The sequence below is a fragment of the Clavelina lepadiformis genome, chromosome 8 (genome assembly GCF_947623445.1).
Source record: "Clavelina lepadiformis chromosome 8, kaClaLepa1.1, whole genome shotgun sequence".
Taxonomy (NCBI): Eukaryota; Metazoa; Chordata; class Ascidiacea; order Aplousobranchia; family Clavelinidae; genus Clavelina; species Clavelina lepadiformis.
In genome coordinates, this window is record NC_135247.1 from 4,456,086 (window position 1) to 4,479,508 (window position 23,423).

At 37.4% G+C, this 23,423-nt stretch overlaps 2 protein-coding genes and 1 long non-coding RNA gene across 7 annotated transcripts; 2 read left to right on the top strand and 1 right to left on the bottom strand.

Annotated features, from left to right (window-relative positions):
- The first annotated feature begins 778 nt into the window (after positions 1-778).
- Positions 779-2,944, top strand: LOC143468650 (uncharacterized). The gene is made up of 5 exons (XM_076965980.1): positions 779-992; positions 1,186-1,289; positions 1,829-2,028; positions 2,151-2,323; positions 2,490-2,944. The coding sequence occupies exons 1-5, from the start codon at positions 824-826 to the stop codon at positions 2,942-2,944; spliced, it is 1,101 nt and encodes a 366-aa protein (XP_076822095.1). The 5' UTR covers positions 779-823.
- Positions 2,945-7,400: 4,456 nt separating this feature from the next.
- On the bottom strand, positions 7,401-10,688 carry LOC143468229 (uncharacterized). Of its 4 annotated transcripts, XR_013118976.1 has the most exons (5): positions 9,642-10,686; positions 9,208-9,394; positions 8,987-9,097; positions 8,253-8,866; positions 7,401-8,142 (listed from the first exon to the last, which is right to left on the bottom strand). It is a non-coding gene; the product is annotated as an uncharacterized LOC143468229 (long non-coding RNA). The 4 variants fall into 4 exon arrangements; XR_013118975.1 differs by having other exon boundaries at positions 8,987-9,394; positions 9,642-10,688; XR_013118974.1 differs by having other exon boundaries at positions 8,253-9,097; positions 9,642-10,685.
- Positions 10,689-10,793: 105 nt separating this feature from the next.
- LOC143468228 (uncharacterized) lies at positions 10,794-22,422 on the top strand. Of its 2 annotated transcripts, XR_013118972.1 has the most exons (17): positions 10,794-10,954; positions 11,240-12,134; positions 12,423-12,556; positions 13,376-13,560; positions 13,645-13,779; positions 13,868-13,982; positions 14,310-14,459; positions 16,710-16,803; positions 16,945-17,100; positions 17,327-17,420; positions 18,064-18,224; positions 18,467-18,714; positions 19,010-19,142; positions 19,424-19,597; positions 20,172-20,311; positions 20,624-20,904; positions 21,058-22,422. XR_013118972.1 is itself a non-coding variant. In XM_076965285.1 (16 exons), exons 2-16 carry the CDS (start codon positions 11,564-11,566, stop codon positions 20,765-20,767), a joined length of 2,634 nt encoding a protein of 877 aa, XP_076821400.1. In that variant the 5' UTR covers positions 10,794-10,954; positions 11,240-11,563; the 3' UTR covers positions 20,768-22,422. The 2 variants fall into 2 exon arrangements, 1 of the variants encoding a protein (XP_076821400.1); XM_076965285.1 differs by having other exon boundaries at positions 20,624-22,422.
- The last annotated feature ends 1,001 nt before the right edge of the window (positions 22,423-23,423 follow it).

Consider the following 23,423-nt stretch of genomic DNA (forward strand, 5'->3'; position numbering starts at 1 on the left):
TCTCAGTATTTTGAAACAGCATTTTTTTTCCGGAAGAATGTGTAAGGAAGAAAATTAGTTTTCTGCAAAATTTTTTGATTAATTTCATTACGTCGGTAAAGAATTGGGATACTGGAGACATCGATTTTTGTCCTTTATTATTCACATTTGGCATATGTCGTCCCCAGGCGTTTTACGTAGAGATTTAGTTCATGAAATGCCTAATTACCAAAGGAGGTTGCAGGTGAAACAGTCCAGCAGTATATCCTATATATGCAGCACGTTTATATGTTTTAAATCTAAGGACTAAATTATTACAATATAACTGCCGCCGAGTCGCAGAAAGAATATAGTCCCACCATAGTTTATTAAAAAAATGTAAATATAACAGGTCTCGAGTGGTTAGTTGTAAAAACAGCTTAAGGATTCACCATTTTTTTATTTATATGTACAGCATAAAGGATCTGTGTTCGACGCACATTTTCTGTCAATCCTCGGCGCTGTTGAAATAAAATTGATTTCGTGTCAGAAGCTTCACTTGTCTTGTCGAGTTCAGCTATGCTTGTCATCGCAATTACAACTTCCATCTTTCACATGCATCGCTGCTATAGAGTATTTACTGTATTGAGCCAACAGGGAATATAATAAGCGTTGTTAAAAAAACGAACATTTTAAAAATATCTGGTGAAGCGGCTTCCAGTCGACATAATGTTGGTTAATGGTCAACTAAAACAGACCATGCCGTTGACAGTGTCAACTTGACACAACTACAATATACGAGTTTTATTTTCAGCAAATTTGTAACTTAAACAAATTTTTTGAGCTGTGAGTCATCCTTTAAATTATGCATGATAACAAAGCCGAAGTAAACCACCAAAGTTTTAGTCCTATTACTAGCAACAAGCCAAAGGAAAGAAGAACGGGTACAAGCACCAGAAAACGGTTGAATATTTGCTGGCTTGTTGGAAGTCTTTCAGTATCAGTTTTGGTTATAATCATAGCAATACATCTGGGTAAGAATATCTCTCACATTCCTAAATCAAAGTTTCTCATACGATCAGACCTGAAACCATTGTCGTATGTTGGTGCCGTGGTTTCGTGGCAAATAATGTTATTATGTTGCGATATAAAATATTACAACAATGAAGGACGATTTAGTTTGTTTCAAGATAATATATTTTTATGAAGACGCTCATATTGTTGCAGAACTTGAAAATTATCGACGAATCATCGAAAATAGCGTTATTTCCGAAAATCTTAAGGAATTAACTTCAAAAACCAACCGCCAGCAACGTGCCTCTCTTCGATATGTAGGTGATGGTTTGAAGAATTAATAAAATATTTTATTTTTTAGCCAATGAGACCTTTTTTGATGACTTACATAAACATACCAAAACCAGCAAATTGCTTCTTTTATTCTCTACACTGAGTTGATGGCATGGCACTGGATTTCAATAGCTTATGCAGAGAACAAAAAAAATGCCGGAATTAAATGTAGCTGTAGCTACACCAGAATATATCTCGTTACACAAGGGATAGAACCGCATAAATTAAGTTGTTGATAATTCCAATACTTTATAGATTTTTTTGGGAGTTTGAGTTAGTTTATGCAAACGTGTGTATTGGCAGTCAAGTCTATTTTATTTCTATAGTTAAGCTTATGTAGTTGTATGAGGTAATCAAAATCAGTTTCCAGACGTCATCAAAATGACGTGAGTTAGGGATTCCTACTGTAATTGTTACACGGTTTGTAACGGTGTATATAGAGATTAAGCCATATAGGGGTGTGTATATAAATAACATTTACAAAGACCAATTAAAATTTAGGCCAAATGTTTTGTTAACGCAGGAAACTGTAGCATCTGACAAAACGTCACTGCATGGAGGATCGATCAATGCCAGTGATGTATATACACGACTTTTTGACCAAACCCAATCAATTACGCTGCCATCTGTTTCAGAAAGGTATCAAACTTGTACTTGCAATACAACTGACTTGTACCATGGACACTCTAGATCAAAAGAAAAGCAGCTTTTGCAAAAATTAAGGTCAGTAAGTCTATATTGTCATCTTCCACGATTAGTTTGCCAAGTTTATTTTTTGCTTGATAAAAATTTTTTAACTTTGTATTGCATATATGCTTTAATTAAAATTTCAGCTCTTTTAACAGGAATAATTACCAGCAATTAGCGGATGAATCCAGAAGGTATTATGAAGCCAGACTTGAAAACGTGGTTGAATCTGTGGGACGGATTGAGTCTGCACAAAACTTTCTCACTCAACAGACCTACCAGCGTTTAACCTATTTAGAAACAAACGCCTTGAACGTCATGCAAATGCACGGTAAGTAAATAACGCATTTATACTTTTTAAACGGTGTAGATTCTATGTATAGTGCTCCAGCTAGTTCGACTACATTATATGCTCCAATAACATCCAAATATAAACTGTTGTAAACCACCATTTTTAAGGCCATCATCATAAAATATTTTCTATCAATCTTGTTCAGATAAATCGATTTACTTCATGGCGGCTCTTGTAACAAATCACGTTCCCAAGGTCAGAGGAAGTATCATGAATTTTCAGAATGTTCTCGTCAACAAAGGCAACTCGTACAGCAAAGGCAAATTTGCGTGTCCACTTGCTGGACTTTATTTGTTTTCAATCAATTTGTTTTTTCAAACCAAACCACTGCGATCTCAATTCAATACTTACCAGCCTTTAAACATTGCTTTCAGAAAAAACCAAACTATTTATTTTCAAATTTTTAAACAAAACAAGCCGTATTTCGTAACCGAAAGCGTATTTGACCTAAGTCTTTCAAAAACTCTTCTTATTGATTTAAACAAAGGTGACGCGATCGACATTTTTGTGTGGGGTTCAGCCAACTGGCATTTGGCTGGAGGATGGAACCCAGTGTTTTCGACTTTTAGTGGAATATTGTTTGTTGCTGAAAAAGAATAATGTACAGTACAATACAACGCAAAGCACCATATGCTCCGCCATTTAATCTATTATACATATAACACAAGGGTATTGTCCAGTCATTAAGTTTGGACTGTAAAGGGACCACATGGCAACCTTCAAAATGTTTCGAAACCTAGACAAAAAAAGGAATTAGCCGATAACGTATGCACATGTACGTTACAAGCAGACTGCAAGAACCAAAAATCTTTCAAACTGAATATGATTGTAAACGATTACAATAATTTGTTGCAAGAGTCTCTTTGTAAGAAACTGTAGAAGCCAGTCCGATGGAGTCAAGCGATTACTGTGTAAATTAAGTGAGGGCCTTCATCATGCAAAGTTTAGTTTAGTCAGACTCAAATACCTATAACCTAAATCGCACCTCAATCTACGAAAGCAGCAAATTATCCGTTTATCTCAGCCAGTTCGCCCTGTAGACGAGATCTTTCGCAGAAAAATACGAATACGAACCGCCAGGACCAAAATCCAGACACATGCAACAAAGAAGAAGGCAATATAAAAAGGGACTCTGCACAAGATTCGCGTAAGAGCAACACAGAACCTACGAAACAACGCGCGTTACGAGCGTAACTCGGTTCCAGGAGCAAAAGCAGACCTCTGAAGATCTTAAACATGACGAGACTATATAGTTTACGAGTGCGTAGGTATGCGGTGAGATTTTCTGACTGTATCATGACGTACCAGAGTAAAACCGTTTATTGTGTAAAGTTATGCTTTGCAGATGCAAATGCGACCAAAATTAGACTATGCTCGCAAACCAAATGTACATGCGTCAAAACCAATCTCACAAATGTAGAAAAGGTTGTGTAAAAACCAGTCCCGCGATCCATCTAAATATTTATTCATTGTCTTAAAAAACGATAATTTTGACACTACCTGCCTTTTACGAGGAAAAAAGTTGCATTGATTCGTGCTTTGAAAGGCCTATAGCCTATGTTTTTCCTTTGTGTCTAAGTTTTATCGTCTTTTATTCTGAAGTGTGCTTAATGTATTTGTAACCGAAAATCAATGCTTTCGAATACCAGGCTGTCTTCCCACATTCACGGTGAACCGCGACACCATCAGTAAAACCCATGAAACCAATTTATTTTATTAAACAGACCCCACGACCCAAAACCAAAACCGACCTTCTTATATCACTTAACAACGGCTTTTATAGAACACAAAAGGTGAGGTTTTAAGGCTCTAAGTCTAAGCTATTGATAAAATAAGACTCCACAAAATGTGAGATAAACAACGATAATCGCAGTTAATCAACTAAAACCAAAACACCGTGAAGCAATTCATCGCACATTAAGTAGAGATTAACACATCATAAAAACGGTAAAATACAAGATACTATAAATAACACGTGACATATTTTCGTTTCATATGTTATTAAATATGCTTTATGCTTTAAGTAGGCTATGCTTATCATTAAAAATAAAAAATGCTATAACTTAGATATAGTCTAATCTCGGATCATGAAAAATCCGCGGTGTTTGTAACACATGTTACAATCTTGGGTAAGGTGAATTGAAAGCTCAATAAACCACAACTTGTAAACGAAAATATACGCTAACATAAATTCAAACACCAAATTAAAAATATGTAAGCTATCCATCGAAACTTGCACAAAAAGAAAGCTCGGTCTCGAACCAGTTCTCGAAAGGTGAGAAATCATAGCCGAATTTAAGTCGCCCAAAGATATTCCTCAGTCCGAGGATAAAGATTGTGATAGGCTACCAATCTCCCCTATCATACCACGAACAAACTTTTCTATTTTTTTCAGAAGCCTTATGACAGACTACACACTAAGCAGCCTAAAAAAACATTTGTCACTCAACCCTCTGTGGGCGTTTTGCAATTAGAAAAAAGATTAAAAAATTCTGCAGCTCCTCGTTGTTAAAGGTAATCGGGTGCCGGATTTGTGTGCTTATTTTAATCAGTGCGTTTCCATGGCCAACTATCAGGTTGAGCTGAACCAGAACATCAGAAGACACGGGCCACACTGTGAAAAGGTCTACCAAAGACTTTTAATAAAGATGATTATACCAACCTTTTTTCGGTGGTGTATTTTACTTCGATTTCACATGTCTGTCGTTGCATTTTTGGGATTTTTGTGAAATTTCACTTTGTCCCTCGAGTCGCTAGAATTATATTGAACAGAAAATAATGACTTAAACCAGTGTTTCCACATGTGTTTTTAAAGGTTGAACACGCCACGTTACCAAATACATGCGCCTATTTTAGTGGAAATAGCGGATAACATGCAAACGTTTTGTGAATGCCTGAATGGCTACGCTGGTTGTTGTCATTTTCAATTTCCGTCATTATCCATTATTGTCCTTGTCTATTACCATCGTTTCCCATTACCGTTATCAGTATTAGACATTATTGTCATAGTACATTATCTTCATTGGCTTCACCAATTTTTGCTATTTTCAGACAGCCTACTGATTCTTTCCTAATCTTCTTATAAAATGCTTGCAGAAGCCATAGATATCCTATAAAACACTAGATCGCTCTTCTTATTGTTTTCGACCAACCAAAAATGAAGCCAATTGAACAGATTTGGCGGGAACAGTAAGGGACCCAAACTGGGCTTTGAACACGATTTTATAAGGCTTTTAAGCTGTTAGGTCCAACGTTAAATTGTGAGATTTCTTCGTCAATTTGTAATCTATATAAAACATGGATAAAAGGGGAACTCAATACTGTGCTTACGGTTGTGGAAAAAGGAAAAAGAGAGTTAATAGCGCTACAGTAAGCGATAAGTTAATGGAAAGAAGTGCCAGTGAAGGAAGTTCGGATGAAGAGACAAGAAAGAAAATTTGTCATCCAAGAACCTTTCATGCGTAAGCATTTTTTATGCATAATAATAATTACCTACAACTAATGTTTTTCTTGGTTTAACGTTAATACCGGTACCGTATGTAAACTGTAGCGTAGCCTAGCCTACTGGCACTGACATAAAGTCCTGTAACTGAAAGCTCTTTTCTCATTGCTTAAGGTGTTAAATATGCTACTTATGTCTATATGTATACGGTCTATAGTCTAACTCTACCTCTTATTCAACTTCATGCTTCCTAGAGGCATATTGGCGGTATTGTGCCTTTTCAAGCTGACTAATTCCATTCTTCACCATAACCATCACCAATAATGCACGCCAAAAGTAACTACTCTCTTACTACTAGGCTAACATAGAAGTTGATAAGTGATCAATTTTTTTCCAAAGTCGTCTATTTATTAAATATCTCAGTGGCCCATTGACAGGAAATTCCTCGAAAAGAGTGGTGCTAATGTTGTTACACCTTGCTAAAACAAGACCACAAGCAGCAAAATGGCCCCCATATGAAACTTTAAAACCTGCAGATGTTAAACAACTACAGCGGTGCTATAACCACAGCCTTTATATGCCAGGTATACAGGCTACAGGTTAGTTGCTGAAAACTGAGTTGCAAAGAGCAATAGTGTAGTAGCCTAGTACCGGCAGGTGTTTTTGTGCAACAGGAATTATTAATTAATCGTGTCTTTGCACCAGTCGTTCAATTTAATGAGCTGTAAGTTCTGACCATCTTATTAACATTGCAGCTGTTGTGTATTGGCATGGCGTTCAACCAATAACTTACCTCAGCTAAAAGTGCACCCGAACAGTCTCAGCTACATTCGATGACATATTTTTATTAAAACATATGTTTATAGTACCAAGTATATGTACAACAGATTTCCATCAGACTCAGACCGAAAGAAAGAATGGCTTGTGGCAATGCGTAGAGATTGTTGGATTCCCAGCAAACACTCAAAAATTTGCTCAGACCATTTTCTTGAGAAATATTTTGATAGATCAGGGCAACGAAACAGGCTAAAGATGGTGCTATACCAACTCGTTTTAAGAAATTTCCACAACATCTTAAAAAAGTAAGGTTATAAATTCCAGTAATTATTGGCAGTTAATAAGTTTATGACAAATTTTTGTTCGCTTGTGTATTACTTGTGTGAAGTATTACACAATAAACTCATCTGTCATAAAGACCGCGAATGCTGGCGGTTATTGTTAGAATATGAGCGAGGACGATTGATAACTTGTTTTACTTCTGCTTCGATGATATGAGTTCTCATTTCTCAAATTGCGTGACTATGCTGTTAGTTGCTTGATTCTGTCTATACAAATTACTAAATTATAAAGTTCCCATTTTATTTATTATAACACAAAGGCTTTTGCCTTCGGGCAAAGCTTACTGAATGTTACATAGCGCTGTAGTAACCAGTGAAACCAATCACGTAAAAAGAATAGATTGTAAACATTGCATCGATATATATATGGCACACCAGTTCAAGCGAGGTAATTTATCTGACGTCATTAAGGAAAATTCAAGTCTGATAAACAACTGAATTACAAGATCCCAAATTAAATTTCAAACATCTCGAAAACAACTCGTGAGTCGTGACGTAATCGTCACAAGTTATTTTATTATTATTAAGACAGTTATTTTAATAATTATTGGAAATTATTGGCTATAATATACTGGTAAGTCTACAGGCACTGATATAATATACTAATATATATACTGGCAGTATAACTTTGAATTGATTCACTGCAGGCTGGTCATGAAAGGAAGAAACCATATACACGAAATATGAAAACTGGTTTGCGGTCACAATGCAGTTCCGGTAGTAAAGACAAAACAAGTGATTAAATACAGCATAAGCAATTCACCCACTAAATTGAATACGAAAATCCAGTCACGAAGCAAACAAATTGCAGCAATTCGAAAAAATTTAAAACTCAGTCAGCAAAAGTCACGTAGATTTAAACAGAAAATAGTAATAGAAACAACTGCATTCCTCTAAAGGTTGCAAGTATTCCACGGAATTGAAGGCATTTGCACTAACCCTTCAGTTTTACTCTTCCAAGGCATATGAGTATGTCAGAAAAACCTTCAACTTAGCTTTGCCAGCACAATCAACCATTAGAAAATGGTACACCAAAGAGTCGGCTGAACCTGGTTTCACAGAACCTGCATTCAGATTACTTTCAGCCAGAGTTGAAGAAGAAAAGAAGAAAAACAAGCAAGTAATTTGTGCTTTAATGCTGGATGAAATGGCCATTAAGAAGCATGTTTCTTGGGATGGCCATCGTTTCCGAGGTTTTGTTGATATTGGTGTGGAAATGCCAGCAGATGATTCCTCACCTGTTGCAAAAGATGCTTTAGTGCTAATGGTTGTTTCGTTAAACAATTCATGGAAAATTCCTTATGGCTATTTTTTTACTGACAGTCAGACTGGTAAAGAGAAAGCTAACCTTGTAAATGTTTGTATTGGGCGGCTCCATGATATAGGAGTAGTAGTTTCTTCTGTGACATGTGATGGTCCTTCCAGTCATCTTGCTATGATGAATGAACTTGGTTTGTCTTTAGACATAGATAACTTCCAAACTTATTTTAACCATCCTGCAGATGAAAATTCTAAAATATATATGTTGTTAGATGTGTGCCATATGCTTAAACTTGTAGATTTTGAAGGAAAGAAAGTGAAATGGGAATACTTGGTTCAGCTGCAGAAACTTCAAAAAAAAGAAGGGTTACGCCTTGCAAACAAACTTAAGTTGGCCCATATAAACTGGAAACAACAAAAAATGAAGGTTAACTTGGCAGCTCAAGCAATAAGTGCAAGTGTGCTGATGCCATTGAGTACTGCAGCAACACATTGAAACTACAACAGTTCCAAAGTTCGGCGGCAACTGTTAGGTTTTTACGTATTTTTGATCGCTTATTTGATACATGCAATTCCAGAAATCCATGTGCTAAAGGATTCAAATCACTTTTGAAAAGAAGCAATGAGTCCAGCTGGAGGCCATTTCTTGATTTTTCTTTTGATTACATTCTCAAGTTGAAGGACACTGCTGGGGTACAAATGCTTAAAACAAGACGGAAAACAGGCTTTCTGGGATTCTTGATGGCAATAAGAAGTATAAAAGAGTTGTTTGAAGATTTAGTTGGGCAAAATCAATCTCCACTAAGATATATCTTAACTTACAAGCTTAGCAAGGTCAGCAGGAGGTTTCAACAACAACCCGACAAGCCAGCAGTTTACAGCAGCTTATAAGTGCTTACTTCTAAGAAGTGATATTAAAGGTGGAGTTGGTAACTGTAAACAAAAGTTACCAATTGAAATTTTGCATATATTCAATGTTGCTTCAACTAGTAACCCTCAGCTGACAGAATCAGGTGCTCATATTATAAGAAAATATGACCTACTTGGACGGGATCTAGAAGTCGACGAAAATCATAGCCTCAGTGAAATTATAAACATTCTTGGTTTGTCTGAATACATAAAAGCTGCCATTTCATACATAGCTGGCTATGTTAGCAAAATGGTTGATAAGCAAATTTTTTGCAGTCATTGTAGTCAAGCTCTTGGTTCAACAACCAATTTTCCAATTTCCTGCAAATGAAAGATAAAGGCAAATTATTTAAACCTTCCGAAAGTGTAGTAGTAGTTTGCGAGGAAACTGAAAAACAGTTTTCAACGTCTTCTTAAAACTACAAGAGGAAAACTTCCCCAAGGTAAAATGTAGCAAAATAATTTATATTTATCTGATGATTATTATATTTATCTGATATATATGTAAACACAGCTTAGTTGCATAATTACAAAAAATATAGAAGATTATATACAGTATCATATATACCTTGAATTTGTTATGTCGGTTTAGAAAAAGAAGTATCAGAAGGTATTGCAAAATCTGTTCTGGCTAATATCAACCTATCCTTAGCATTCTGCAATCTTCAATATCATATGTTAGACACAAGTGTCACCAACAACCATATCTTTGACCTTATAAAGTTAGTTTAAAAAGCATACTGCAAAATTCGACTTTACCACCTTGGAAAAGAGTACAATGAAGAAATTACCTGCAAAAAGATACGAAAAAAATTTAACAAACTTGTACTATTCAGCCATCAGTAATGACAAGTGGATGACTCGTTACTGTTTAATTTCAAATGTCAGTCATTGACATAGTAATGTATGTAGTAGTGATTAGTGAATGGTTTTGTTTTATCTCTTTTGTTTTGTAAAATTGTACATGTAAATAAATTTGGCTAAATGTTTATGTCCTTTTTTACCAAATTTTACACGTTTTACAATAGGGTCCAACAAATCAGATTCTTATTTGTAGTTAAAGTGTGGCACAATAGAAAACTAGGCCTATAGACTACAGTTAACTGAACATATTTCCAGATGTGGGCAGTCAATACTTTGACTTTGAAAGTACTGGCATAGCACCAAAACTAGCGTAGGCATAAATCTCTCAAAATCTTTAAACTATCACTATAAAAGTACCGATGGCGACTAGCCTAGCTGTTGAGACGACTAAAAGAAAAAATTAATCCGGTATTGACGGTATAGCTTACAATGTAACACATTTATGTCTGGGATTCGGAACATGGTATTACAAAGTAATGCACGAAGGTACTGTATCAATGCCCATCTCCGATTATTCCAGTAGCCTATCTTTAAAATAATATCGTGCTAAAGCTATGAATTTTCAAAGTATACGGTAGTCCAGGCTACATACGGCATCGGCGTATCCTACGATGTATAAAGAGTCCTAGCCCGTATAAGTTCTGTATAACATTAGAACTACGCTATTTTTACAAATATACCGTACTGGAGACAAGACAATTGTCGATACAACTCCATCACAATTCAGCACCAGTGCACCACTGTTGCGACTGACTGACTGGGTCCCTTAATGGCGGATTCGCAAAGTTTCAATTTGGCTTCAATTCCAGAAGCGAGTTGAGCGATCTAGTGTTTTATAGGATATCTATGGCAGAAGCATTTTGCTTGGGGGCGTGTACAGGTGACGCGGGAAGCTCGTGCAAAAATTCTCATAACGTGTTTACTATCTTTCAGGCAGCTTCGAGAAAGGCTGCTCATACTGTATTATCAGCTCACTGATCCCACGTGGTTGTCCACTGGCTACGTGCTGCATGAAACGTAGGTACATTTGGTGTAAATATTTTATAGCGTATTTATTTTATAGGCGATTTCTCTCCTAAAAGCTATTATTGCCAGGGATAGGTTAGGGTATTAGCTGAATCCGTTGGTTTTGCCTCAAATGCCTTAGTTTGCTAATGATCAGATTAATCTCAAACCTGTAGGGTATATAGTCAAACACAATAAATATATTTTGCATACCGGTACGTGTTGTTTGCAGCTTAAAGCAACTACAAGTAAGCTCGCTTCATTCTATATCAACCTTTCTTTATTGTTTTATTGCAGATATTAGTTCACCTTTGTGGATTTGCTTTGCTTGAAGCATTGTCTGTTATTAAAGCAGGCATAAGTTTTGAATGAGATGGAATCTCAACAAGTTGCAATGTTCAAAGACTTTAAAACAATTATATGTCGTTGGCCTAAAACGCTTTAGCAACTAGATCTCAGTGTATCTTGTGCATATCTGGGGACCAACAATACAGCATACATAAATTTTAACTGTTTTAAATTTTATAAAATTACTCCTAACTTGTTTGCCATATCTCAGTAAAAAAACACAGTAGAAGAAGTTGCAATTGCTTTACATTTCCAATCATCGGCCTCTGGAACATGGAGTCATTAAATGATACAGAGTTTTCTGGGGATCAAATTTCAGCAGATGAAGTTAAATGTGAAATGTTTAAGAAAGAACACCACGATGATTCCATTAAAGAACAGGTTTTGAACAAAGCAAAGAGTTTAGATTTGAATGATTGCAGAATGTATAAAGACATTGAAGAAAAAAACGATTTAGTTGAGGTCAACAACCACTTCAATGAAAGTGGTGATGCAAAACTCGAGGGTGCTACTGGCTCTACTGAAAGTACTTTAATCATTGGAAAGCAGCTGACAGTGCACAAGGAAAGAATGAAAGAAGAAAAATCCAGTAGCGGTGTGCCAAGTGAGGGCAGTTGTGATGAGCAAACGGATACTGAAAATGACCTCAAAGGTGGACTTAACGAAAATCTAATCATAACTGGAAATGGTGAAGGATTTGAAGTTGAAGAATCTACAGATACAGAAACTGGTTTGGACTCTGGTGCTCCACTGGACAACCACATTTTGTCGCTTGATGAAGATCTTCACAATGTAAGTGGCAGCCAGAACAGTGATGATGAAGATGATATAGCCTCTTCTCAAGGTATGAAAAAATTTTAGAAATGCCATAGTTGTGTTGTCATTGATAGGCGTATATAGATAAGCTACAACTGCTTGACGTACCATTGTTAAAATTGCTGCATTGTTATTGTATTAGAATCGATCTTTTATGTATAACTTAATCTTTGTCTTGTGCTGAATGATTGTGCAATAAGGACATTGAACATTGAAAAAGCATGTTATATTTATATATATATATATATACATACACGTCTGTAGGAAGTTTTTAGTGAAAATAAAGTTAATATTCAGCATCATTTGTTAATTGCAGAAAGAAAATCAAATCGAAGAAAGTCGCATTCGAATGGAACTTTAGAATGGATCGACAACCAACACCAAGGAGATACCATGCATCGCTTTGATGTCTTTCGTCGGAGCAAACAATTATGTGATCTCGTGATTTTGGTAGGTGCCTAATTTAACAGAAACTTGCTTATTCGTCTCATGAAAAGGTTGACATAACAATAGCCTTGTGGTAGTAAAACATGAAGGTTGTGGGCAGAGTAATATCAAGTACCTAGAAGTGTGAAACTATGGAGGTTTACCGGCGCTGATGGTTACTTGAAAGGAAGTTCTTGAACCTTAAAGCAGACATTATTGATTTTTAAGTGAACTGTTGTATGTTTCATTGAGTTGCTTTGCTTAGTTGTAACAGTACAACATGTGAACAATTCATGGCTGAACTCTCCATTGTTAAACAAGTCCTTGTTTTTAGTCCTTTCTTCTTGTTCAGTGCTTTTGTGCTAGCTTCCAGTGAGCTTTTATTTAGTCTACTTGAAGGTCTATTTATAGGCACATTTACCAAAAAGACAATTGCCAATATTACTGAGCACTATTACTAGAAAGGAAACAACTTAACAGTAGTTTGAAGCCCTCATAGGTCAAATTAATCCTTGAACTCATGTACTTGAGTGCTCATTATATGTGCTGACAAGACCATGGTTAAAATCTAAGGTTTCTCATTTACGGGTCTGGAAACTTTCTGGTTCTCATTCCACGCAGTACAAACATGATGATGACTCCATTCTTTGTATTCACACAACACCCACGGAAAAAAAAACTTACATCACAGTTTGCTTCATTATAAAGATACACACTCATTGTTTACATTTTTCTATTTGGCGGTTTTGTAATTTGTCATATTTGATGCCATTTTTCCTTTGTTTGTTTGCACAATTTGATTTATTCATGAAGATGACATTCAAAAACAAAAAATTTTTGCAGGTTGGTGGCCACGAAATTCACTGTCATCGGGTTGTGGTTGGGGCTGCATCCAGTGCCATCTTTGATGAATTGTCACGTGGGGAACAGGAAGTTGGACCGGTGGCTCGAATACCGTTGGACGTTGCACTTCCTGGCCTGCTTCCGGATGCGGTTGACATATTAGTAGATTACATGTACACGTCAAAGTAGGTGTTATTTATAAGTTGTTAATGGTTGTTTTAAAGATGCTTTATTTGTTGTACTTTTCTCAAATGTTTAAATAAACACAGGTTGTCGATGTCATCTCACCAGCTTATGGCAGTCTATCGTGCTTCTCTTCAGCTCGGAGTGGAACGGGTCACGCCATTATGCAGACGATACATCATGAACGACTTAGACGTGGATCAATGTGTTCAGATAAGGCGGTACAATAATTTTCGACACTGATACGCATCAAGTGTGTTCAATTATATTTCTTTCAAAACTTATGTGGCATGTAATTTTCTCCCACAGACTAGCTCAAAGTAATAGAGATTTTGAGCTGAGGCAATACGTTGATGAATTTATTGAGGAAAATTTCGAATCTGTGGCATCCAGCACTGAATTGCTGTCACTTCCACGAATTAAGGTTGGTGCTGTGTGAGTGTGTTGTTTACAGTGTGTCTGCACTATGTATTGTTTAGATTTATTTCAGGCCTTAAAGGTTACAACACAAAAGAAATGTTTTATCAGTCTGTTTGAAAATAATCTTGCTTCCATTGAACATTATTACATAAGAGTTAAGTCTCGCTGTAGATATGGGCACTGACTGACTATGTTGTATGGATTTACTGCAGAATCCAGTGTTAATGTGGCCTATTGAGCAAGCCGTTAAGAGAGTATCATGGTCATACAACTACAACAGAAGGCAATGCCACAAATGATTTTTAATAATTTTTCATAACTGTGTTCACAGATGGAAGTGGTAGTTTCACCCAACACAAGTATTACCAACCTGCTCTCCGTAAACACAAGAGACGGGATGTTATGTACCATCGCTCTCTCCTGGTTATGTGGCGTTATACAACAAAAAGGTGGCAATTACATGGAAGAACTTATCGAACAGGTAATATCTCCCTATGCCCTATGGTGGTGTAATGTGCTGGTCAGTTGATAGCAAACGTTGCACGTTTCGTAATCGTCGAAACCTCATCACGCACAGCTTTATGTGATTCATTAATCGTTACTAGCTTCTGGAAAGCCCAAAGCGCATGTTGATTGATTGGCTTGCTATTTTTATACGATGAATATCCGTCGGATGAGCATCTTGGTTGCTAAGTAATTACTATGAATAGATCACTATTATGTAGCCGAGAAGTGAATGCAAAGTTCTGATTTTTTTTCAATAAACGTTTTTCTATTTTTTATCTCATTTATATGCAAATGACCCTGAAATGTAAAATTGCATATATATACCTAAGCATTATGTGTTAGCGGAATGTTTGCAATATGACTTTTACAGTTAACTTATGTTACAACTTACAATCTGTGCACACTATAACATAGGATTATGTTCATTTGCATCATTGAAAATGCCATATACACAACATAAGCAACCGTTGCATCATTTATTGCTTTTTAAGTCAGCTGAGGGCTGTGAAATACTTGCCGTCATCAATATACGATACCTTGTGTTTACGTTTGTAAGTTCCGATATCTGCTTTCAAGAATCAAGCTACGTTTTTATAATGCCAACAAAGCCTCAATCGTATGTAGTTGCGTCATTAAGATGTTGTATTTCTAGTAAGGTTGCCCGGAACAAAGATAATTTAAACGTCATCGTTTTAACTAAGGTTCTTATGAGTGTACAGTGTAATCGTTTACTACCTACTTCTTTTTAGTTGTCTTGTGAATATGATTCACTTTTTCCTACGCAATTTTAACGTAACGTTGCTGCACAACAATCACAATGTTCAGCAACCAAGTCTTTAATTATTACTTCAGTTTTGGCCACGTTAGACGTTTTTCGTTAATTTATAGCTATTTACTATATGTAAAAGATTGTTGGGTAAAAATAGGTGTTGCTCACAGCATCTAGGAAGTATTTCGTTTCACCGCATACCCCAGTTCCCGACTAACACTTTGAAAAATACAGCCAACGCGTTGTAACTTTGTGTAAATAATTCTCACGTTGTCGCAGGCCTTTTGTTATTGAAAAAATACAGCCTAGGTAGCTACCAGTCCATTGTGAGCTTTCTGTTTGTGTGATTTATGACGCACGTTTAAATTTTAAATAGATCTGTTTCCCAGTGTTTTGTGGCATTTTGTTGTACACGCTTGTCAAAAACCACACGTACCTTTTACAAAACGCCTGTTGCTGGCCTGTATTATACTACACCGTTAAATCAAAGGACAATCGCATAAGCAGACTATGTGATACATATTTCTTTTATCTTGGGTTGTTTACAGTCTCCATTGTGAAACACAATATCGTTTCTCACACAAAACCTTTATAAAAATTACAACTGGCGAAGGAATTCATATTGGTAACCCATACGATTAGATATAGCGTATTTGAACAGCATCGCTAGCATTGGTGACCTTCGTGGGTTATAACAATGGGCCATGATCCTATCTCGTCCACTGTTTTATTGGTTTTCACAAATCACCTACGTCGCTTTATTATTACGTATTCTGTGTCGATGAGCTATCGCCTGTTCAATCGATGGGATATTATTATACGCGCTTGAACCATAGAAAACGCTTCATGTATTGCGATCAGTCATATAGCTCTGATTCTTTGTAGTATTTTTTGTGTGGAAAAATACTGTCGGCTGTGTGTGGAACACCTCATTTCTATTTTGGTTTAGAACGGATATTGAAACAAAATGCGGCCACCCGCCTGACCTTATCTGTTTAGGTTTTTTACAGACTCTTCATGCTAGTTCGTTTCATCTTTGTTTTTTTTTAAGTTTTAAAATACCTTTCTAGGCTTAACGGATTAATCGCACGCGACCATTGGTAAAGAAAGTTTATTTAATCCACTGTAGACTTGCTGCTGATTGAATTAACATTCCAGTTATTATGTATTGGCGCCCTAGATACGGCGAATCGTTTGAAACGTTTAACGAAAACCACAGGTCATATAGTACGCTTTAAAATTTGTTTCTTCAGTCATGATTTCAACAGTTCTGGCTCACTGGAGACCTAATACAAATTTTTGCATAAGGACGAAGTTAATACCACAGGAAAAAGGCCGTTGACTAATTGGTTAAAAATCAACTAAATACCGAATCTGAAAGTTAACCCTGATTAAAGTCTTACCTTATTTGGCTGGCCTTATTCTAATCAACAACATTAATTTTTTTGTTTCCAGATCCAGCGCGTCCCTTTGGAAGATTTGAACAACGCACCGTCTTCTTTAAGCAACTGCAACTGGAGGCAAGATGAGCACAAAGCAGAAAACGGAGGTAAATTTCATAATCGTGATTTTCATGCGAGTTCGCATCTTGAAGCTTTCACTAAATTTTCGTTTGTGCCAAACTCGCATCGGTAAATAAGTAAATAGGGACCTGAAAAAACGATTAACAATAGTCACGTTGTGTTAACAGCCCGGAACAACGGATCTTTCTCCAGCATTCGCTTGTCGCGATCCTCATCCATGGACTCTCTGAACTCGTCCGAATCGGGAGAAAGCTCTGGTCACATCCGATGTTGTCCAGAAGGAGAATGGAAGGTGATCGCCTCAACACAAAGTCAAGGAACAGGTCAATATTCCACTACATTTTTGTTAAAGTATCTATTTCTATTATACTGTTCATTGGGATTGCAACAGAAGGTGTGAATTCAACTTTCCATATTACAGCAGCCCACTTTGTGCAATTTATCACTTGTTTTCAGGGAATAAGTTTTGCAGTAGGTGATATGGTGGCACCACTCAAATGGAAGTCTGGCGACGACTGCCCTTACAATTGTTTTGTTGTTTTATTGCAGAGCACATGATTGCGTTATGTTGTCTCGGAGATCTTCTGTGCGCGCTTTCAATTCGACTGCCATCTACGTCACTGCAAAACGGGGACCTCGCTAAGTAAGTGCATTCAGGGATTAAATTTGTAATGCATGTGTCATATATCAGCTGAATATTTCGTGTAATCTCAAAGCATGTGACTCTGTTTGTGGACTAAATGAGCATAGTCGGCATTTTTTGGAAGAATGGACAAAGAATCTGAAAATACCCGACATATTTTGCTCCGATATATGTCGATAATGATTTTAGAAACTAACAACACACAACAAATCTGCATGCATATACACACTGCGATTAGGCCAGTTTGACGTCATAGTGATGTAATCAAATACCTGTGAAACCGCGTGGTTCGATATAAAATGCTAAACCGCCCCCCTGTGCATTGTGGAAACTGCGTAGTAATATTTCCTTCATTGAAGCTAATCGTCGAGCTTCTAATTTTCTCTTGCAAGCAGATAAAGAAATTTCTCTGGTTTGCATTAACATTTTTTACAAGCAGCTAATACCGGCGAAATTAACTGATAGTTTCAGTCTAACGTAGCAGATTTTTGCTGGAAATGCGCTCAGTACTTTTACATGTGACCATATTAAATAATAATAATTAATTGATGTCAGCTTACACTACGCTCTTTCTAAGTGTTTTCTTACGGAATGCACCATCGCCAGTCACTACTTCATTAAGAGTGATGTCTTGTGTTTTAAGTTTGGAGCAAAATGGCTTCCAGCACAACTTCCAGAGCTCATCCGCAAGTTCATCCACGTCTTGCTCCTCATCTATCGGATCCGTGAACGCAGTTGCTCCTCTTCATCAAGCGAGATGCGCCGCCGGAGTCGCACAACTTAACGGCAAGCTATTGATCGCAGGTACAAAAGATATTAATAGCTTAGTTTATGTGTCCATAAATAGTGTGCTAGCGTGTAATGTTTCATTAACTTTTATCTTAATAGCAATCGTAACTTTTATGTTGTCTGCGGGCGTCGTAAGCGGATGTTATGCCGAGTTATTCGTGAAATGCGAGCACCCAAAAGAGTTTAAATTTTTACGGCATAAAGGAAGTCAATGTAAACAAATACACTGTTTATTTGATGTGTATTCTTGTGCGCAGGTGGCTTTAATCAGTCGGAATGTCTTGATTCTGTGGAATCGTTTGATGCAGTCGCCAATCGTTGGTCGATGATTACGCGTATGAACGAAAAGCGCGCGCGCTTTGCCGTGGGTGTGCTGCGCGGTCATCTGTACGCAGTAGGCGGTTCTTCCGGGTCACATGATCAGATGTCAGTGGAGCGTTACGACCCTAACAAGGACGTGTGGAATCATGTTCAACCTCTTCTAACAAGCTGCTCGGCTGCCGGGGTACGCAGCAGAACTTTTTAATGGCTTTTTGCGGTAGATAAGCGCTTGATAGAATTGTTCGTGTTCGTTGTGACATTTTTAAACAATATTTATTCAGCCACTATAAGCATTGTAAAGTATTCACCGCAACTTTTGTACGTTGGGTAAATTCTTTGAATTTTTAATCTTTTCACGGCGTTTCCTTGCATTTAAGATGCAAGTTTTAGCAGCAATGAATCAACCATTAACTCAACAGCGTGTGGAGTGCCAGATAAGTATGTCACAACAGCCCAGTCTAACAAGTCTTTGGTTTAAGGTTGCCGTGCTCAACGATCGTTTGTACTGTGTTGGCGGGGTACAGCAGAACAGAGGCGTTGTTGGGATAAAAACGTGCCAAGTCTACAACCCTGATGAAAATCAATGGAGTCCGATATCTTCGATGCATACTGGTCAGTGGTTTGCTCAGAAGGTTGCGCTAATCGATTTCTAACCATTGTCGATGCTTGCCGTTTCGACCCTGTTTGACGTATTTTACATCGATTAGGAATGCTTATGTGTGGTTAGTTGGTTACCTTACGTCTGATTACAGACCATTAATCTGTCTTGATATAATTCTATTTATATTATTAAACACTTAACCTTCTGTATGCCAATTTTTTTTTTACTTTTTTCCAAATCTTGCTCGTACATTAAATTGAAATTTTGCTTTCTTTTCGTCTTACCACTTTAGGTCGAAGTTCACTTGGAGTCGCTGCCATGGGCGGTTTTCTTTACGCCGTAGCTGGCTCAGATGGGTGGACATGTCTGGCCACTGCCGAGAAGTACGACCCAGCAAGCAACAGCTGGACATACACTGCCCCTCTAAACGTTCAAAGACGTGGCCTTGGCATGACTGCTCATAACGGTAATTATCACTATTTACAGTAACTACAGTTGGCAGCAGTTTTCACCAGCAGATAGCTTTGTGTGTTTTTATCACTCCTTTTTGCAGGAATGAGTAGCAGTTGTTTGTCGTTTTTAGCTTTAGGAAAACCCTTATCACCTGCCTACGCATTTTTCACATTAATTTCCTATTTTGTATGGTCATGAGCAATTTTTCAGCCAAAGGCATGCTTACTTCAGGTTTTTCTATTGCTAGCGCACACGCAGCCATCAGGCTTTCCTGTGGTTTTCCTAAACCATAAAATCATGACCAGTAGTGACAACAACATTCTACCTACGGGCATAATTAGCTGTATGGTGACTGTTTACGACTAGTTTCTTCGTAATTATTATTTCATAACGATTATTAATATTTTTATGAAAATAAAGTGTTTTCCAATTGCATATGGATGCAAAGTTCATTATGCGTGCGATTTCAGGAGAAGCAGAGTCTTGGCAACCAAACACCAGGAGACACTTGGCTACAAAGACTAGAGCAGAGGAAAGCGTAAACACTTTCAAAAATATTTCACTGAAATCCGCTTTATTTTCAATAGACGCACTTTACTGTGTTGGAGGATTCGATGGTCAAACTTTCCTGAACTCAGTGGAACGTTACTGCCCAACTGATGGCAACGTCTGGACGCTTATACCCAGCGCATTGACGGTACCTAGAAACAATGTCGGGCTTGTCTCGGTAAGATTTTATTTCCCTGTTTCTTAGCAACCAAATTAATGGTACCCGAGAGCGGATTAAATTTTAATGATGGTGATGTCTACCGAAGTCTTGAAATCTATAAATAATTCAAGTCGTGCGGAAAACCCATAACGTTCTGATTTTACACCTGGTTGATCAATATTAAATTATTTTGACACAAAAGGGAATTAAACCGTTTTTGTTTTTTTTGAAAAAAGTTAATCTTGCTTGAAAGTGACTGGACAAATTTACCACTTGGAATATCAAATGACATCATACAGTAGTTGCATAAACTTTCCGTAATTGTTCCAGCTCAACAACAACGTCTTTGCGGTCGGAGGCTTCTCAGGCAGACAATTTCTCTCCTCGGTCGAGATCCTCGATGATGGAAATTGCGATTGGCCGAGTCAGGACTCTCACACTTCTTCAGTTGGAGTCACAAACGAGAGCGACTAAACTTTAGAGTCGCTTCCGTTATCTCCGTAGATGACTATGCTGATCACAATCCGTTGAAATTCTGTTTCAAACGACTCTCGTTTTCATCTAATGCCCACCACACATGCATCGAAACTATTTTAGCTTCTTGTTCACCGGTAGGAGCTCATCTGTGTTTTTGCAGAAAACCACCTCAGATCCGACTAGTTACGAGTAGACTTTCCACTTCATTTTTTGTACACGCGTTGGTGTGATCCTTGGTATAGAGTGCTTCAGCAAATGCTTGTTTTCATTTTGTGCCATTTATTTAGGTGATTCCCCGTTCCGTTTTTACATCTCCATCTTCGTTGGGTCTTGAAATTTGTAGTGTGCTGTGTTTGCCGAGTAGTTTTGAATGAACTACCGTTAGTCTTGACGAGGTTTGTTTTGAAAACCTGATCACGATTTTTCAACTCCGTGTTTCATCAATACTTCCAGGATATTCTGCTTTACTGGCTAAATTACTAAAACAAGGTCCAAAACCTGTGAAGCGCCTGTAGTGGCGTAATATGCGCAAATAACTTTTCTCTGGAGCTGAATGTAATGTCTGGACTTGCGTACCAAACCCCTTCGTTAAACATGATAATTTCAAACCATTTCACTGTGAGTCATGTTAGACGACTAACGGTCGCTAGAATTCGTGGTACACACGTTAAAAGTATTTCAGTTTTCCTTGAGACAAAATGGCTCTTGTGTTGGTAGTTACACCTCAATTAATGATAAAGGCTGTGAGTTTATTATTTCTGTGAATGTGTTGTATGGTATGCCCTATAAGAAGGCAGTGACTAAATGTACATGCAAACCAGATTACGTTTTACCTATACGTCGTCTATATAAATTTATTGATAAAACGAGCAAGCCATAATGATGACACAATGTTTAACCGTATATATCTTGCAATCACAAAACTACAACTTTTAATTGATGTTCTAAGATTTGTCTCGTGTGTCAGCAATGGTTGTCGTACTATTGTATAGCTGTTTGTGGTCTCCGTAGGTTACAGCTATGTCATTTCGTTACATCATGTTTGTGTGCACGTTTTATCAGGTAGTTTCAGTTACATCCACACATTTCGTCGATAGTCGGATTTATTGCGTTTAATGACTGAATTCAAGCTGTAATTTTTTGGAGAGTTGCTTTGGTTTTTAAGCTTGACTTCTCTTCCATCAGATAACTGTTTTGCATCATCTTTATTGCATGTGGAATTGTTTTTGCTCTTGGTGTTTATCCGCTTAAGTTGTTTTCACGCTTAATACGTCATTGATTTGAATACATCGCTGGTTTGCGAAGCCATTAATTTAGTCAGAATCTCGAAAAATTTAGTTTTGAAGACTGCTGACATGTAGATAACTATTTCGACAAATTTCACGTAAACCTTCTGCTCACGGCTGCTTAAAACTATGTTTTTATTGTGTGCGAAGTGCATTTACCAGGTTGCTTTTAAGCAATGTAAGATAAGATTACAGTAGACGATGTTTTGACACTGGTACCTGTACTTTAACAAAGTTACTCAGTTCTATTTCGATATGAAATTTTGTTTTCTCGCAAACAACAGTTGCGTGAATATTTGTGATTTTTCCCCGTTGTGCTTGTCCATATAATGACACAAATAAATTTAATGCGTTTTGTTTTGAGAAGGTTGTTCTACTCAGGGTGCGTGAAGCATTAGCTTATGAAGAATGGATCTGAACCAGTTGAAGTTTAACATTCAGTTGTAACTGCTATTTATTGCGCTCCTTCAAAACAACTTTTAATGCAAACATTTGTTCCTAACAAGATGTTAAAAGCCTGTCATGTCATGCCACCCATCGTTATTTTCAGGTTAGGTTTGTCTAGAGTAGATCAGTTCATCAGAGCGTTAACAAGTCTATTTTCTCCCATCAGAGTCACTTCCAATAACGTAAAATTGCACAGTATTGTAATCGTATTATGATCATCATAACATGGTTTGTCTCTAACCAAAGTCTTGGTAATCGGTTGTATATGGATTAACAGTCTACCAAAATTTTTGATGCGGTATCACTTCTTCCCTGCCTACGCTTTTAACCCCAGAGTATAGATGAATTTGAGGGGTAACTGAGTAATAAATAAACATGGACCAATGCCTATCCGTGGGCTTTCATCGTTGCACTTTTAGGGTGAGATTCACGTTGCTGATTGCAAGCAAAGTAAACTTTCTCTATTTCCGTGATAATTGATTAGTAGCCTATTGTTCATCTCCTCCTTCTTCCCAGAAAGGGACGTCGAGCTTGGGACCGTTATCTATAACGTAGTTGCTTTCGCCATCTTTATTTAATGCCTTAACCGTCATTTGAATTACAACGACAGTGCAGCGTTGTCAAGTATCGAATCGGACAGCCGTATCGCCAAATCGTATAGGCCTACTGCCTTGTTTATTTTTCACCATTAGCTGTGCGAAACGAAAAGTACGATGGTAACAGTGGGAGCACGACATATGGCCGCGGGAAAGTGGCCGCGAACAAACTCACCGGGGTCAACTGAACGTGACGTAAATTGACCGCAGACAAACTGACTGTGACATAAACTGGCCGGCGATCAAATTAACCGTCGATAAATTGGCCGGCGATCAAATTAACCGGCGACAAATTGGCCGTCAAAAGGTCAAAATTTTAAACTC